Here is a 15,682-nt window from a genome sequence, read left to right as displayed (position 1 = left end):
AAATTTGAAAATATATTTTGCACACATTAAAAGTTCACAGCATTATTAGGCATTATTAGGGTACAGCAATTTGTCTAGATTTTCCTATTGTTAGCCTCCCTCTAAGAGTCATTCTGTACCCCGTTCTTGATTTTAGTAAGGCTAGGCTATTGTGAATACAAAGTGAAGTCCAGTGAAATTACCAGTTAACCACAGGAATACTGATGTGATCCCCAATGTAGTCATAACATGAGGGGTCACATCAGTCATGTATCCATCCACACACACACACACACACACACACACACACACATTGTAGCAGAGGCTAGCCCAGCCTCACCTTGCTCTGGAGGCCCTTGTCCACGATGTAAGGGAGGTGGCTCTGTGGGGTTCCCTCGGTCTTCTCCGGCTTCAGGGTGTGGTTCGGCTGCTGCTCTCGCACCAGATCTGTGTGCCGTTGGTACACCGGCACCTGGATAGCCGCTGGCACCGGGGAGGGCTGGATCTGCTGGAGGGGCCTGGAGGGGGAGCAGTGTTGGTTGGGAGGCGGAGGCTGGGCGGGGGGCACAGGCTTGAGCAGCAGGGGCTGCTGATGTGGCGTCTGTTGTGACTGTGGTGGCGCCTGCAGTGGTGCAATACCTGGCTGAGGCCGGCCCTGCTCCAGGATCTGCTGAGGAGTGCCTAAAGCCTGCCCCACATAGAAGTAAGAGTACCTGAGGGCCTGCCGATGAAAAGAGGGGAAAGACAGGCATCAGACATTAACTCTTTATTCAGGGTTTAACGGCCAGTTGTGAGGTCCATGGAAATACATTAAGCCACAGGTATGTCATACACCACCTGGCCAGAAGCTGGTCTCTTCTTGGGATCCCACTGCAGCAGGTCTCTCATCAGATGGATGGCTTCAGTGCTGGCATTAGGAATCAGTGTCCTCAAATTGCTGGGAACACACTGAGGCCAACGGAAATTCATGGCACTTGCCAGCTGGTATCCTTCTGGCCAATCGTTCTAGAGGGAGGAAGACACGGGCCATCAGCAGCAGCACATCGCACAAGAATTCACAACACAGTTAAAAAGAAAATATATTATTATTAGTAGTAGTAGTATAGTAACTAGAAAAATAGAGAGGGGCGGGTGATATGTAACACAGGACATGTACGCACTACCAATGAAACTACCAATGAAATTCAAATTTATGAGCCTATTTGGGCTGGTGTTTTTTCTTTTAGGTGTGCTCAACCGGTGAAAGGTGCTACCTTCTTTGGCGTTCCTAAGACTTGGCAGATCTTGAATATGGTGTCAACTTCACTGGAGCCTGGGAAAAGAGGCCTGAGGGTGTACAGCTCTGCCATGATGCAACCGACAGCCCACTGGTCGATGGGCGAGCTGTAGGATGTGGATCTGAGGAGCACCTCCGGGGCTCTGTACCTGGTCAACAGAGAGAGGGTACTGGCCGTTGCATGGGCTTGACCTATTAAATACACTTCCTACTTAACAGGTCAAGTCCAGGCAAAGTATAAAAGACTGGAAAAGAACCTCACCATCTAGTTGAGACGTAGTCTGTGTATGGTGGCCGAGATCTGATCTCACGGGCTAACCCAAAGTCAGCGATTTTCACAAGCTCTGGGCCCATGCACAGAAGATTCTCAGGTTTCATGTCCCTGTGAAAAAACCCTAAGGAAGCCACATTATATGGTCAACTTGACATGTACAACTATTGAATAAGACTTAAATGGCACAGAATTTCACACAATTAACAAATTAATACATTTCATTTCAAAGAATGTCTGCACTTTAAATTCAGCCTGGATTAGTAAAGAGTGGGACATACCATGCTTATGAATGAATGCAAGCCCCTGTAGTATCTGAAACATGATATTTCTCACAGCGGATTCAGGAAACAACCGAGTCCTGCAACAGGAAACAAAAACAGATCAATAACAGATTCATTTCAGAGACCTCTCAGAGACCATCTAGCAAATATATTTTCAGCGGTGGAATTAATAATGCAAAGAATTACAACTATACACACCTGTCTTTCATTAGTTGATACAGATTTTCCTTCATGTACTCAAACACAAAGTACAAGTGGTCATTTTCTCGAATGACCTCCTTAAGTTTGACCACATTAGCATGGTTGAGTTTCTTTAAGGACTGAAACAATAAAGAAACAGCTGAAATAAGAGCATGTGTATGGCAAAAAGGAAAGAATATTCAAGTAAATCCAACCATGCTGGACAATACACACAAGTCACTGCAGCACATTCAAAAGCAAGTCCCTGCAACTATAAAATAAAGCCTTGTTGTTATTGCTGTTAAAAATACAAAAAAGGCTATAATAAGAACAGAATGTAGTTTGGGGGTGAATGCTACAAAAGTGAGTATTTATAGTTATAATTTAAAAAGGGAAAAAACAATTCTGAGTAAGAGAAAGCAGGGTGGAAATATATACAGTTTTCCCATGCAGTGGAATGATACAGATTTAACCATGCTAAATTTTAGTAAGGGGGAAGCCATCATGGGATTTTGAGGTTTTTATGGCATAAACATGCTGTAGTCATAATCTAATTAGCAGGACTCTAAGGACTGGCATGTTGTGGGGATGGTCTGCTCCTTTAAACTGAAGCTCTAGGAAAGGGGAGTCTAGGCCAGGGATGGGAACCAGAGCTCAAACCCAAGGGCACACAAGAATCACCTTCTATTCTTAGAGCTGGTTTGGGACTTTGAGCTGTGAGGAAAATTTGGATAATAGCATTTTGAATTGGTGTGGAAAGAAACGACAGTAAGCTTTTAGCATTTGACAGCTGGATTGAAATATACATTAATCACATCATCATCATCATTGCTTAAAGTGTAGCATTAATCATGAGTTATCAGGATCAATGTGAATTATTTCAGTATGACTTCTCTGTTCCACACAATGATGAAAGGAAAAATCAACCCAAATAGCAACTAGGTGATGTGTTCAAGGGCTGTGGCATTGAATAAATGTGATAGAGGCCGAGTTGTGGGTGGTAGTGTGTCTCACTTTTTGGTTGTTATATACATTTTTATATTGAAAAAGCACTTGACATGAGAAAAAAAACACAACCGCAAACTATTAAGCTTGCTGAATCCAGAGGGAAGAGCATGAGGAAGACGGTCTTCAGAGGCACAGTACTGATAGAGCACTAGGCTGTGCAGTTGTGCAATCTTTCACTGGGAAAAATGTCAGACTTGCACTGAGTATATGTAACCCTCGACACAATCTGCTGCAATGATCATGTCTCTTTTTTGTTATTCCTCCTCAGACCGAGGGAGTAACTGACAGGAAGCTGAAGTAGGGTATTTGAGAAGTGAATCTGAATTGATAATTGACAGGGAACCAGCATCAAGGATTGCCTGGAGGGTTGGAGAGTGGCCTTGGGAATGGATTGAAACTACGAGTGCAGTCTGAGATGAATAAGAAGCAAGATGCACAACTCCTCAGCATCTCTTGGACTTGCAACTAACAGACCTAACTAAGAGAGGAGCCAAAAGACAGACTCAATGCCAGGCTTAATTAGTTGATAAATATTAAATATGTTCCTGGAGAATGTGTCTATTTATGCCCCTGAGCATTGCATGGCAAAAGGGATGCACCCCAGAAACCCCACAGAGAGATTACATGCACATCACAAAATGTTTAACTGCACGTTGGCTAATGTTTTGGTCTTGCAGACAATGAAGACACGAGTGGCTGCCAGGAATTGTCTGTCAAGAGGAGATAATCCGATTTGACAAACTGTGTGCATTCTGCAAAACTAAAACACAGAAATTAAAGAGCCCTGCACATCCCAACATCTTGTCTACAACGATAACCATCATGCACTGCAATGACCTAGATCTTATTATGCACTTCCCCTACGAAAAGGTGAGAGTATTTCAGACCAGATTTTGAAAATGGGCCCCTGTATAAGATCAAAACATGCACATGTTTTCTCTAAATGGATGATAGTGCAACAGTTCCTAAGCTGTTCTTCAGCAAATCAAGTCACACATTCACAGTTGTCATTATATGGCATCATATTTGTGATTTTTGGGAGATGGCAGTCAAGAGTGACAGAGTGCCCTTGTGTCATCTCATACCCAGAGTAATAAGAGTATGGAGCCAAAACATTGGATAATATGTTGTTGTCCAAATACTTAAGGAGCTCACTGTATGCTGAGAACAAGTTTTATGCATAAAGTTCGTAAAGATCAGTTGCAGCTGATGACAAAAAATGACGAGGACACAAAGAATATTGCAGTATTTTAGTATAGGCACTTGTCCATTTCAAGATCAATTTGATTGGTAAGTTTTCTCCCAAATCAAAGGTGGAAAACCTCCAAAAGGGCATGTCCTTTGTGTTGATTTTGGGTTGATTTTTCCTTAACACTGCTTTGCAATTAAAATTTTGTCCTCCAATAAAAGTTGCCATTATGAAATGTGTCAAAAATGTATAAAAGATAACTTGCCTTGACTTCACGAAGGTTCATGCATTCTTCCCAGGAGTAGAACTTTCTCTTCATTCTGGAAAAATATACAGTTCAATGATTAGAGCTAAACAAAAGGACCATTAAAGATTATTTCTATAAACATGTTTGTGGACATGACATCCAATTGCAGAGTTGTCCCTTTTTCAGCTGTTGTAAGTTACTGCAAAATGAAGGAGTTGTCAATCGTTAGTACCATTCCTATCACCCAGTATCTTGCTGGTACACCTCACAGGCATACAGGCAAGGGCTTTTCAAAACAAACACATATGGCAATATGTGGCGCAGAATCTTTGTTCTCAAGTTGAGGAGAAATAAAACCTGTCTTGTGAAATGCAGTGAAAGCCATACAAGTTTCAGATACTCACTTCTTTATGGCAACTAGTTCCCCTGACTCCAGACTGCGGCCGAGGATGACTGAGCCGTAGGTGCCATCCCCAAGCTGTCTGATAGTAGTGTATCTATTCATGGTGATCTTCCTTCCACACCATCGTCTGGGGGCAGATAACAATTGGGTGGAAAACAGAGATGTGTTTGCCTCCTGCTGTTGAGTGTAACCAGATTTTCCTGTGACAGCAGCAGTAGACCATGGGCAGAGCTGGAGGACTCATGTTGTCATGGGCTTGCCTCCTACTAGCTAAGGAGGCAGGGAGTGGAAGACAAAAAATGACCTGTTAATCATGCAGTAATATACATTGCAATGTAGCATAATGATATAAACCATGACGTATGGTTAGATACTGTAACTTAACCATTTGGCCAAAACTACAGTTTCACAGTGGTAACGAATTATAAATCCCAAGCTAGCGTTAAGTTAGCTATAAAAACCATGGAAGAATTGCATTATTACACCCATTAACTTTAGCTAATTTATTTATAACACTGTAAATATCTCAGCTAACTCTCGACAGCTAACGTTGACCTAACTAACGTTAAATAACTTTATTTTTTCGTAAATGAACATTACTATTGGTGGTCAGTGGATTGGGGGTTTGGTTCTACGTAACGTTAGCTGTTAGCTATATAACCCGTGGTTCCAACTCTACGTGAAAGCCAAGTATAACGTTAACTTAGCACTAAAAAGGATCTTATTCGCATATTATTCTGATAAAACATTCGCGTTAGTAATGGTGTGTGGCTTTGGACATACTACTAACTTCGGTGTGTTTTGGTGGATTTTTAATAAGCGCTTTTTCTGCAACGTTAACAGCAGCAGAAGTGGTAACATTTACGTTAATCTTCTTGTGGTGCTGGTGGTGTGGCCCACCGTGGTTAACGTTACTGCTGATAGAACAATATACAGAGGATCAACCCAATGATTTGAGTATATGGTCACCTAACTTAAAATAATAAAGAAGCGAAAGACACCACTCACCCTCCTTGTGTCAACTCGATATGTACACATAGCCTTGCATTCGTAATCGACAGTCAACAAATATGCCTTGGTGAAACCGATTGGTACCGTTAGAAGATAACCGCATCCAGTGTCTCCACAACATAAATAATAGTGCACCTAGGCCCTTTCAGAGAGAGAGAGAGAGAGAGAGAGAGAGAGAGAGAGAGAGAGAGAGAGAGAGAGAGAGAGAGAGAGAGAGAGAGAGAGAGAGAGAGAGAGAGAGAGAGAGAGAGAGAGAGAGAGAGAGAGAGAGAGAGAGAGAGAGAGAGAGCACATCATAATCTCGCGTTGGCATAAGAGCCTGGTCACACCACAACAAATCACAGCTCCTCCTCTACAGTAGCAAAGAGTAAAATGAAATGTGTCTCCCAGCCTATGTATGACAAACCTCGCACGTGCGCAGTTTGATATTTAGCTAAGGTCAATGGCTACAACACACATTTAATCACTATAACTGCAGCAACTGGCCTTTGTTTCTTTTAGCTGATTTGTCACTATGCAGCGTCAGACGTTTTGGGAAAATTTCTGTACACTATCAGAATACATTACAGAGAAACTAAATACGGTGACAGGACAACCAAATTAAATATCGAAGATCATTTTTGGCATTCCAAAAGCGCTCTGGTCTACGTAAGGTTATAAGCAAACACAGAAGTAAGTCTGACTTTACACTCTCGCCTCGTCTTCTTCCTCTTTGGTTAGAACTAAATAAGAGAGAGCACGTTGTACTGCGCTTGTCAGGTACTGTCGAAGACGTGTAAATCAATCAATAAATAGGCAAACAGATAGCTACCGTATGGACAAATAATAGTGAGACTGATTAACAGTTTGCTAATGTTTGATAGCTTTGCCTATCCAAATACTGTTTCACCGATTCAGTGTGAGGGTGGAACATAGCCTCTACTAGCTCTACTTATGCCACCCCTGTGGACGTTTATAAAATGTGGAGTGGTGGGAGAACTAATTTCTTTATTGAATCCTACGGGATCAGTTAAGTATCACATCATTATTATTTAACCAGTAACCACACCCTTGCATCCTATGGTATGAAAGCCCATTTCTGCCAGTGTGATGAAAAAAACGGTCCTGTAAGTCATTATAATGAGAAACTTTCTCAAAATAATGACTTAGTATCTCAAAATAATGAGAACATTTCTTAAAATAATGACTTAGTATCTCAAAATAATGAGAAACTTTCTCAAAATAATGACTTAGTATCTCAAAATAATGACTTAATATCTCAAAATAATGAGAAACTTTCTCAAAATAATGAGAAACTTTCTCAAAATAATGACTTAGTATCTCAAAATAATGACTTAGTATCTCAAAATAATGAGAACCTTTCTCAATATTTTGACTTAGTATCTCAAAATAATGAGAAACTTTCTCAAAACAATGAGTTAGTATCTCAAAATAATGAGAAACTTTCTCAAAATAATGAGTTAGTATCTCAAAATAATGAGAAACTTTCTCAAAATAATGAGTTAGTATCTCAAAATAATGAGAAACTTTCTCAAAATAATGACTTAGTAAAGTTTCTCACTATTTTGAGATACTAAGTCATTATTTTGAGAAGGTTTCTCATTATTCTGAGATACTAACTCATTATTTTGAGAAAGTTTCTCATTATAATGACTTACAGGATCTTTTTTTTTCATCACACTGGCGGAAATGGGCTTCCATAGTTATGGATAGTTTCAATCCTCAGTGCTGATTGACTGAGTCACGTTCGAAATATCTGATAAACGCACACCTGTGTGGCCGCTTTGTTTAGTTACTGTTCACTAACTACATTGCTTGGTGGAGAATAACATTATATCATAGCCTATTAAGCTATATTAGACTGTTGTTATTATTAAAACATATTTACAGAGCATTTGCATTGTTTCTTTTTTTTTTTTTTTTTACAGTTATTTTAGAACAGCTGCAGCTGAGAGGCGTTTGGCTGTTCTAAAATCACTGTAAAGTAACTTACGGCCTCTTGTGGCTTACTGCTAAATTTTCGCAGCCTGAGTGCTGCTTGAGGGCCACTCAAGCACAGTCACAGAGCAGAGCACTCCAAAGGAAAGGAGGGCGGCTCCTTGCGTATTCCTCGGTTCCGTTCCGCTCCGCTCCGCTCCGACTTCGCATAGTTCCTGACTTCCTGTGTCTCAGAAGCTCCAGGCGAGTCATCGAAATGGCTGCGTTCCTGCGAGCCCGTAAATATGTTCGTTGTGTTGTGCGTTTCTCTGACCGTGAACTGTAAAATCTAGTTTTGCTCGTTTGTGGAGAAGCAGAGAAGACCTCTCATGCAAGATATCATGGTCGGCCACCGTTCTTTTTGCAGTTATTTAGGCAGAAATGTGTGTTTTAGAACTTGCTAGCCAGCTAGCTAGCTAACGTCACCTGCATAGCAAGTACTTATTTACATTAGTGCAGTTGCTTTGCCTGACGTGTCTCCTTCGCTGCTCCGTGTTTAATGAGGGTTAACTAGCTAACCACTAAGTCAAATAGTTTGTGTTTGAGTTAACGGCAACTCAGTTACATGACATGCTTACATGATACTGCAGAGGCATTCTATTTTTGATACCAAATAAGTAGTTAGCATTAGCTGATGTTTACATCTGCGAGACTTGAGTTACGTTCGTGTGCTATTGGTTTTTATCAGATAAGTGAGATCCCGACATTGGGAATTAATGTCACTAGCAAACAAGTGCATTGAACAAGTTGCAGAGTTTTGGCAAATTATTGACAGCAGATAATCCGGGCAGTCTGGCATTTGACATATGAGTGGAATGGGCGTGGCCTATTAAACCAAGTTTGGTTTTGCCTGACCTCCCTCGGGCTACCCAACTGCTAAATCCTATCTCACTTCAGAATGCACTTAAGAATCCACTTTTGCCTGTTAACCAGATCCTACATTTGTAGGAACTGCTCAGGTTTATGCTTGTGACACACCCCATTCTCCATGGCAGTTAGGCAAGTCTGGCATGTAAACTAAAAGGGTTTGGAAATGTTTACAATTTAATCTGTGTATTGTTTTGCCTAGCAGGAGCATGTCTAATTAACATGGCCAACTTCCTGCCAGCCAGTGCACAATTTAAGACTTCGATTTCAAGCTTCCTGTTAGAATCAATGCTGCCACAAAGAGATGATATTGTAAAGTGCTCTGACTGTAAATGCTCTCATGTCAGAGTTAGTTTAATGTGCTGCAGTGTTGGAGAAAAGGCAGTCTAGTTCAAGTTAGAGATGTTTTCCAAAGCTTTTGTTTTGACAGCAAATTTGTATAACTGCCACAGAGGAAGTGGTGTTAGTACAGCCTGAGCAGAATAAGATAAAGGCATGCTACTTGGGTGTCTAGGACAAGCTGTTCCTGTGATACATCCTATAAGTTGAGTAATATTTCACTACTGACTCTAGCAGGCTGAAGAAAATGCAGATTTTGGTGGTACGGTCGAGGATGAAGATGAAGGTTCAGATGACCCAAACCTTCAAGTAAGATATTGCCTCAATGGGCAAAACCATAATAAATAGCTTTTTCTTTTTTGGTTTTCTAGTTACTACCTAGCCATTGTTATTGACATGACACTAAACACTGAAGCTATCCCTAACCCAAATTCCCATCAGGACATGAAATAAATGTTTGGCTCATGGGGGCAGAATGATACCACTGTTCCAGTGAGAATGAAAGTCTGTACCTGGATTATATGTAGACTTATTTTTTTACCTGTGCAGCCACCACACCAGAGAAACCACACACGAACAAAGTTTTAGCAGCTTCCTTTGTTTGGGATAGAACATGGCAATAACATGGCAACCTCTTGTTGTCAAAAGAATAAATCATTTCACACAACGAGCCAGCAGTTTAGCAGCTTGATTGTTAACATCTATTCACACTACTGGAGTTTGAGATGGCATTTTTGAATTGGCAAGCTATTAAAGAAGATCTCTGTAAACTGGCTTATCTGCTGGCTGCATGCACACACCAAATCTAGTTTTTGCAAGAAATAATCTTAGTTATTTCTTGGGTGGAGCACCAAACAGGTTGGTTCACATGCTGTTCTACCCCAGGAGCTCACTACCTCCACATGTGTGATCTCCATTTCATGGATTTTGCAATTTGCAATGCCACATCTGTTGTACCTGTAAGCCTAAAATTTGTCTGTACATGTTTGATTGAATACTTAACCAATTGTTTTGTTGATGGTAAAACTGAGAACTGTGAAGCCTATGACATTTGTGACATGACATTTGTGGAACGTTTTAATTCAATGGCAGCTGGAGCTCAATGTGTTCAGAGCTCAATGGATGTCTGAACTCAAACCAAACTCTGGAGCAAGTGGGCTGACTAAAGGAATGCTGCGAGCTGCAGATCTCAAAAGGACACAAGACCGGGCTCGGGAGGAAAAAGTAAGCTGTACCATTATTTCTTCAGACCATGTTCTTACATTTACTGTAGAGTGCCAGCATTAAACTTCACAACACTGTTATATTGCTGACATTAGTCATCTTATCTCAGGCCACAGAGCTGTTCTTGAAAGCTGTAGATGAAGAGCAGAGTGGCGCTGTCTATGAAGGTATGTTTGTGGGATAGATGGGGAAGAAAATCACCATTGAAAGAAAGGGTAGAGGTGGCAGGTTAAACAGCAAGCAACAGTAATTCTCCCTGTCAAATTTTATTAGAACATAGATGTTGTTGCTGTTGTTGGCAGAAAATGCTACCATAAGCTTTGTCCTTAATCTGTTGCATCATATAACATTACAAATTCATATAAATTTGCATAATACAAGCACCTCTAATCATCAGTGAATATGAAAAATTGAATGCGTGTAGGTTTGAATGTAGTAGCAGTAATTGGCTTTGGATAATTACCACCTGTATGGACTTGTTTTTTCTGGATCCGAAACCAAAACAATATTCAGCAATTGTTTTGCTTGAGCATTTTAATTTAATGTTCTTGTTGAGTTATAATTTGACATTTTTACTTGTAGCAATCAAGTACTATCGAAGGGCAATGCAGCTGGTGCCAGACATTGAGTTTAAAATCAACTACAGCCGGCCTCCTGACACAGATCGAGCTGGGGGAAACTAGTAAGATATTTTTTTTCTGTTTTTTTGTTTGGGGGAGGTGGGGGGGGGTCTCCTTGTCTTGCCTTGTCTTGCCTTGTCTAATTATATAGACCTTTATCACAAGTATGTCCTCAAAGGGCTTTACATAGCATCATCATCATATGTCATATACAGTACATACTACATCATACATACAGTATATACATACTACATCCTATACTATGTCATATAGGTTACATGCTTCATATACAACAAAACTTCTGTTTATTCTAGGATCTGAATTCTCACATTTTAACACCACACCTCCCCATCGCATTTGAATGGACTTTTAAGTGCAAGTCTATTATCATGTTTGAGAAACAAGCAGCTTCACAGTACAAGCTAGTCTATGAAGAGACAGTACAGTAATTACCGTAGGTCCACCCTGTCCCCTTTAAGTCATTAAATCTGGGCTTTTCAACTTAACTGCCTCATGTTTGCGGTCAGTTTTCCCCACTATTTTGTGGTGCAGTATAGTGGTGCAGTCCAGTCTCCTTCAGTGTTTTGTTGTATTTTCTGGGTTGAGAAAGACCGGAAAAGGGATTGAGAGCCACCATTGGCTAACAAAGTGTCTGAACCTAGTATTACAAAATGGGGAAAAGGGGTAAAAAGCTCTATAAGATGGTGTAGAGTGCATGTTTGGAAGCCATATGCTCACTATGTTAAACTGAACACAGTGTATTTTTCTGTAGCATGGAAGAGAATGACATTGATGGTGAGATAGAGGATCTGCTTGCCTACTTTGAGCAACAGCTCGCTATGGAAGGTGCCTCTGCAAAGATCTGTACTCCTGAGCTGGAATTGACTCAGATGCACATTTCAGGTAGAGTGCATTCAGTCACGTTATTAGATCCTCAGTTTGGCTGAGCTTTTTATCACCTTGTATACACTCTTCCTAAATTGTTCCTTTTTTGCTTGACTGCAGCCTTGCCACCAGAAGTCCTGATGTACATATTTCGTTGGGTTGTGTCGAGTGATCTGGACATGCGAGCCCTGGAGCAGCTCTCTTTAGTTTGCCGTGGGTTCTACATTTGTGCAAGGTCAGCCCACCGTCATAACAGATAAAATATTTCCAGCTTGTGTGTCTGCAGCTTGCTTTCCTCAGGTTTTGCTTCGTGTGTCCTCTGAAAAGCTTCTCAAAATAGCTGATTTGGGAAAGCTGAGGTGCCAGAATGGGGATTGAAAATAAGAACAAGGTCATTAAAAGCTGTTTTTCTTTCAAAATGATCTTGAAAGCTCACTGCACATCTCAAATTGCAGTATAACTGATAGAGTAATTAAAAGCAAGCACGCAGGCCCAGATGATGCTCTCAGGTTCACTCAATCTTAAATTCTTTGCCTGTTGATTTCTCTTAAGGGAACCAGAGCTTTGGCGTTCAGCCTGCTTAAGAGTGTGGGGACGCAACTGCACCAAGCTTGTACCTTTCAACTCTTGGAGGGAGATGTTTCTGGAGAGGCCCCGTGTCCGTTTCGATGGTAATCAAGCATATAATAAATTGCAAATCTTTGAGAAACTGTGCTTATTGTTTCCAACAGTACTATTCTGTCCACAAGCGATGATAATGTTGCAATGCAAGTTTAGCTTTTCATGTCCTGATGTGTTTCTCGCAGGTGTCTATATCAGCAAGACTGCATACATTCGTCAAGGAGAGGAATCCCTGGATGGGTTTTACAGGGCTTGGCACCAGGTTGAATTCTACAGGTAGATGTTTGACTCTCACTCTCATCATTACTTTTGACTGTTAACTGTATAGAAATCAGAGGTAAATGGTATAATTTTTGTCACAGGTACCTTCGTTTCTTCCCTGATGGCCAAGCCATGATGCTGACCACACCTGAGGACCCATTGTCGATTGTTCCTCGCTTGCGTAGTAGGAGCACCAGGTACCCTTTGCTGTTTTCTGCACCATCAGTTTGAATGGAAATGATACTGTCAAAGACTTTTCAGAAGGCGAGTGCAAAACGTTTTCACATGATGGTTGTATTTTCTTTCAACTCACAGAATGGATTCTGTTCTGCTTGGTCATTACCGTCTGTCACAGGAGACAGACAATCAAACCAAAGTTTTTGTTGTTGTCTGCAAGAGAAAGGAAGAGGTGAGTACGAGTTTGAGGAATTAGTGGGATGGGGTGAAAATGTATCCCTACAGGTCGAGTCTTGTCTCATCTATTTACCGCAAAAGCTGTGTAAAGTGAATCCGCTGGGTCATACCGACATTTCAGCAACAATGTTAACTGCCACTTCAACTGTATTTTTTATTGCATGTTTTCTAAGATAATTGGTTTGTTTGACAGAGCTGTTTAACAAAAGTACAATTAATCTATTCATCGATTCAACTATCTTAACTGTAGTTTATTTAATTCTACAAATATAGCTCTGGTTTAACTGATTGTGGAAGGAACCATTTGATTGATCAATTGACAAGTTAAGGGGAGAAAGGGATATACTGTAGGTATAACAACACTTCCTGTTTTTTATTTATCTTACCTTTGGAAATTGGGATAACTCAAATTGCCTTGCCTGTGTGCATCTGTGAAACCAAAATCTGTTGATATCCAATATTCTTGTCATCCTTTTGCTCAATAAAATCAAAGGGGTGGGAATACTTTTCTGCTATTCCTCATCCAAGCTAGGTTAGTGTGTGAGGAGGACAACTAATTATGAGGAAAACAAATCGTGGATGGGTGTGGGAGTTTTGTTTTTTTTTGTTTTGTTTTTTATCATTCAACTTGAACCTGATATTTAGTATGGATATAACAAAAGTAACAACTTCTTTTTTGTTACTGCAATATTATCACTGAAATTGAGATTAATTTGTTACACTGGTCCTTACTGGAAAAAGAAATACCATCACTGTAACGTGCTACTGAGTAACTCATTAACACTCAACACTCACCCACGGTTTTAAATTCCACCTTCAAAGAATAGTTAAAATGCCACTAACTGGCCAGTTTATGGCTCAGCCTGTTAACTGCAGTGTATCTGAACAGAAGGCGGCAGAGATTCCAAGGAACCGGTTCTGCAGGCGGAACCCAGCACCCGAAGCTGAGCACAGCTTTCACGTGGGACTGCAGTTGTCCTCTGGGGGGCGTCAGCGTTTCAATAAGCTGGTTTGGATCCACCACTCCTGCCACATCACTTACAGGTATGGGGGTTTGGCTATTGTGGTTTTGAGTTGAGTTCTCTACCAACAGCCACAGTGAAAGGATGATTTTGCACAACACCCAGTTTTCCAAAGAGATTGTCATAATGGCTTGTTACAAGATTTTAATCCATTTCCATTATTTGAAAATAAAAATTTACCAATTTTGCTTTTAGATCAACTGGAGAAACCGTTGTCACTGCGTTTGACCTGGACAAGATGTACACACCCTTCTTCTTTGCACGTGTGAAGAGTTACACTGCTTTCTCTGAGCGGCCGCTCTAAGCAGCCCAGAGGCTCGTATACAATACTACTGACGTCTGGAGACCACAGCAGTTTATTCAACACCACGACAAAATGCATTCTTCTCTGCCTGTTAGGTTTGTGCTGCAGCTGAATCCTGATTTTAATGAATGAGTCTTAGTGTTTCCTACATTTTGTGGAGATGATCACACAAGCATGTTGCGTTTCAGGTTTACAATATAAAATACCACTTATTTTTCTGATTTCAGAAACTATACAGTAATGTGCAAAGAGTTAACATAATTAGGGATTGTTTTCACCTATTCCTAAAAACGAATGTTCAAAACTATTTTTGTTTCTTGGTGCGCTTTCTCCCGCAAATAAATGGTGATGGTGGTGGACAGAATGTGCTTTTCCTTTGTGATTAATTTCTGTTGTGATTGAACTGAAGTATCCAGAATGTGATGTACTGTAGCCCAAATACTATGTAGCAGAGCATCTGAAAATCAGTCACAGGCTTGGGTAAAGGTTAAAATGTGTTGTGAATGAGTAAAATATTGGTTTTATGTTAGTGATGTGTAACCAAGCACAGTAGAATTCTCTTGATATTTTCAACGATTTTCAGTATAACAATCTCTAATGGCTAGAGTAGAAGTAATATACCACACTGAAATGAAAATGATAGAGATGCTATTACACGACCTCAGTCAAAAGACATTGCAGATGTGATTTCATAATTCTAAATCATTTGTCTTGCTAAGGGCACATATGAGTATAATCCACAAATTACATTTTCCGGGAATTGGGCACTGACAGATCAAACAGGATTTGCAGGGGAAAAAAATAACTTACTGTAATGTGAAAGTTGTATTGGATTAGGCTAAAATGGTTTGTGGCTTTTTGACTCTGAACTATAGATGCTCTCTTGCAATATGAATCTAAATAACAGACGATATGTTGCAAATCCTCAGTGAAAAATTATATGTCCATGCAACCACTAATTGAGGATGAAGATTATTAGATCATTTTCACATGAACTCTGATGGCTAGGGGTTACCACTTTGCTTATTAACGTTTGAAAGGAAAAGGAAAACTCATTCATTATTCATTATATATATAAGCTAAGTATTGACATGGCTGTAGCATTATTGTATAGTTTGCTATGATTAGGCCAATGTGTCCAGATGCTGTCATCCAGGTTCTTAAATATGCAGATTGATGACATACACTATTTAGTTAAGAATAGTGACTAAATGATGGGTGGATTTATACCATGAATGTTTCAGAATAATTCATTAAATTTAAGTAGGCCTACTCAAATTCGCATGATTGCTATTAGCTT

The 15,682-nt window shown here is 40.3% G+C and overlaps 2 protein-coding genes across 3 annotated transcripts in view; one reads left to right on the top strand and one right to left on the bottom strand.

Moving 5' to 3' along the window:
• The window catches only part of LOC139644021 (serine/threonine-protein kinase ICK-like), an 8,847-nt gene extending 2,862 nt beyond the window's left edge, over positions 1 to 5,985 (bottom strand). Inside the window, exons 1-9 of the mRNA XM_071519376.1 lie at positions 5,846 to 5,985; positions 4,839 to 5,107; positions 4,453 to 4,507; positions 2,009 to 2,130; positions 1,808 to 1,887; positions 1,518 to 1,650; positions 1,233 to 1,404; positions 817 to 984; positions 320 to 700 (exon numbers count right to left, since the gene is read on the bottom strand). Coding sequence (XP_071375477.1) covers positions 320 to 700; positions 817 to 984; positions 1,233 to 1,404; positions 1,518 to 1,650; positions 1,808 to 1,887; positions 2,009 to 2,130; positions 4,453 to 4,507; positions 4,839 to 4,939 — 1,212 coding nt within the window. The 5' untranslated portion in view covers positions 4,940 to 5,107; positions 5,846 to 5,985. The remainder of the gene's footprint in view (positions 1 to 319; positions 701 to 816; positions 985 to 1,232; positions 1,405 to 1,517; positions 1,651 to 1,807; positions 1,888 to 2,008; positions 2,131 to 4,452; positions 4,508 to 4,838; positions 5,108 to 5,845) is intronic.
• Positions 5,986 to 8,034: 2,049 nt separating this feature from the next.
• Positions 8,035 to 14,746, top strand: fbxo9 (F-box protein 9). 2 transcript variants are annotated; one of them, XM_071519370.1, is made up of 13 exons: positions 8,035 to 8,169; positions 9,269 to 9,340; positions 10,124 to 10,255; positions 10,365 to 10,422; positions 10,838 to 10,937; positions 11,648 to 11,778; positions 11,881 to 11,995; positions 12,313 to 12,431; positions 12,567 to 12,657; positions 12,744 to 12,839; positions 12,958 to 13,051; positions 13,946 to 14,100; positions 14,274 to 14,746. In XM_071519370.1, the coding sequence occupies exons 1-13, from the start codon at positions 8,155 to 8,157 to the stop codon at positions 14,380 to 14,382; spliced, it is 1,287 nt and encodes a 428-aa protein (XP_071375471.1). In that variant the 5' UTR covers positions 8,035 to 8,154; the 3' UTR covers positions 14,383 to 14,746. The 2 variants fall into 2 exon arrangements, with proteins under 2 accessions (XP_071375471.1, XP_071375470.1); XM_071519369.1 differs by having other exon boundaries at positions 9,266 to 9,340.
• The last annotated feature ends 936 nt before the right edge of the window (positions 14,747 to 15,682 follow it).

Source organism: Centroberyx affinis, unplaced genomic scaffold, assembly GCF_046629955.1.
Source record: "Centroberyx affinis isolate AG114_WGS23_722 - 3 ecotype Tasmania unplaced genomic scaffold, CSIRO-AGI_Caff_v1 ptg000690l_1, whole genome shotgun sequence".
NCBI classification, from domain to species: domain Eukaryota; kingdom Metazoa; phylum Chordata; class Actinopteri; order Beryciformes; family Berycidae; genus Centroberyx; species Centroberyx affinis.
This window is presented reverse-complemented; position numbering and strand designations above follow the sequence as displayed.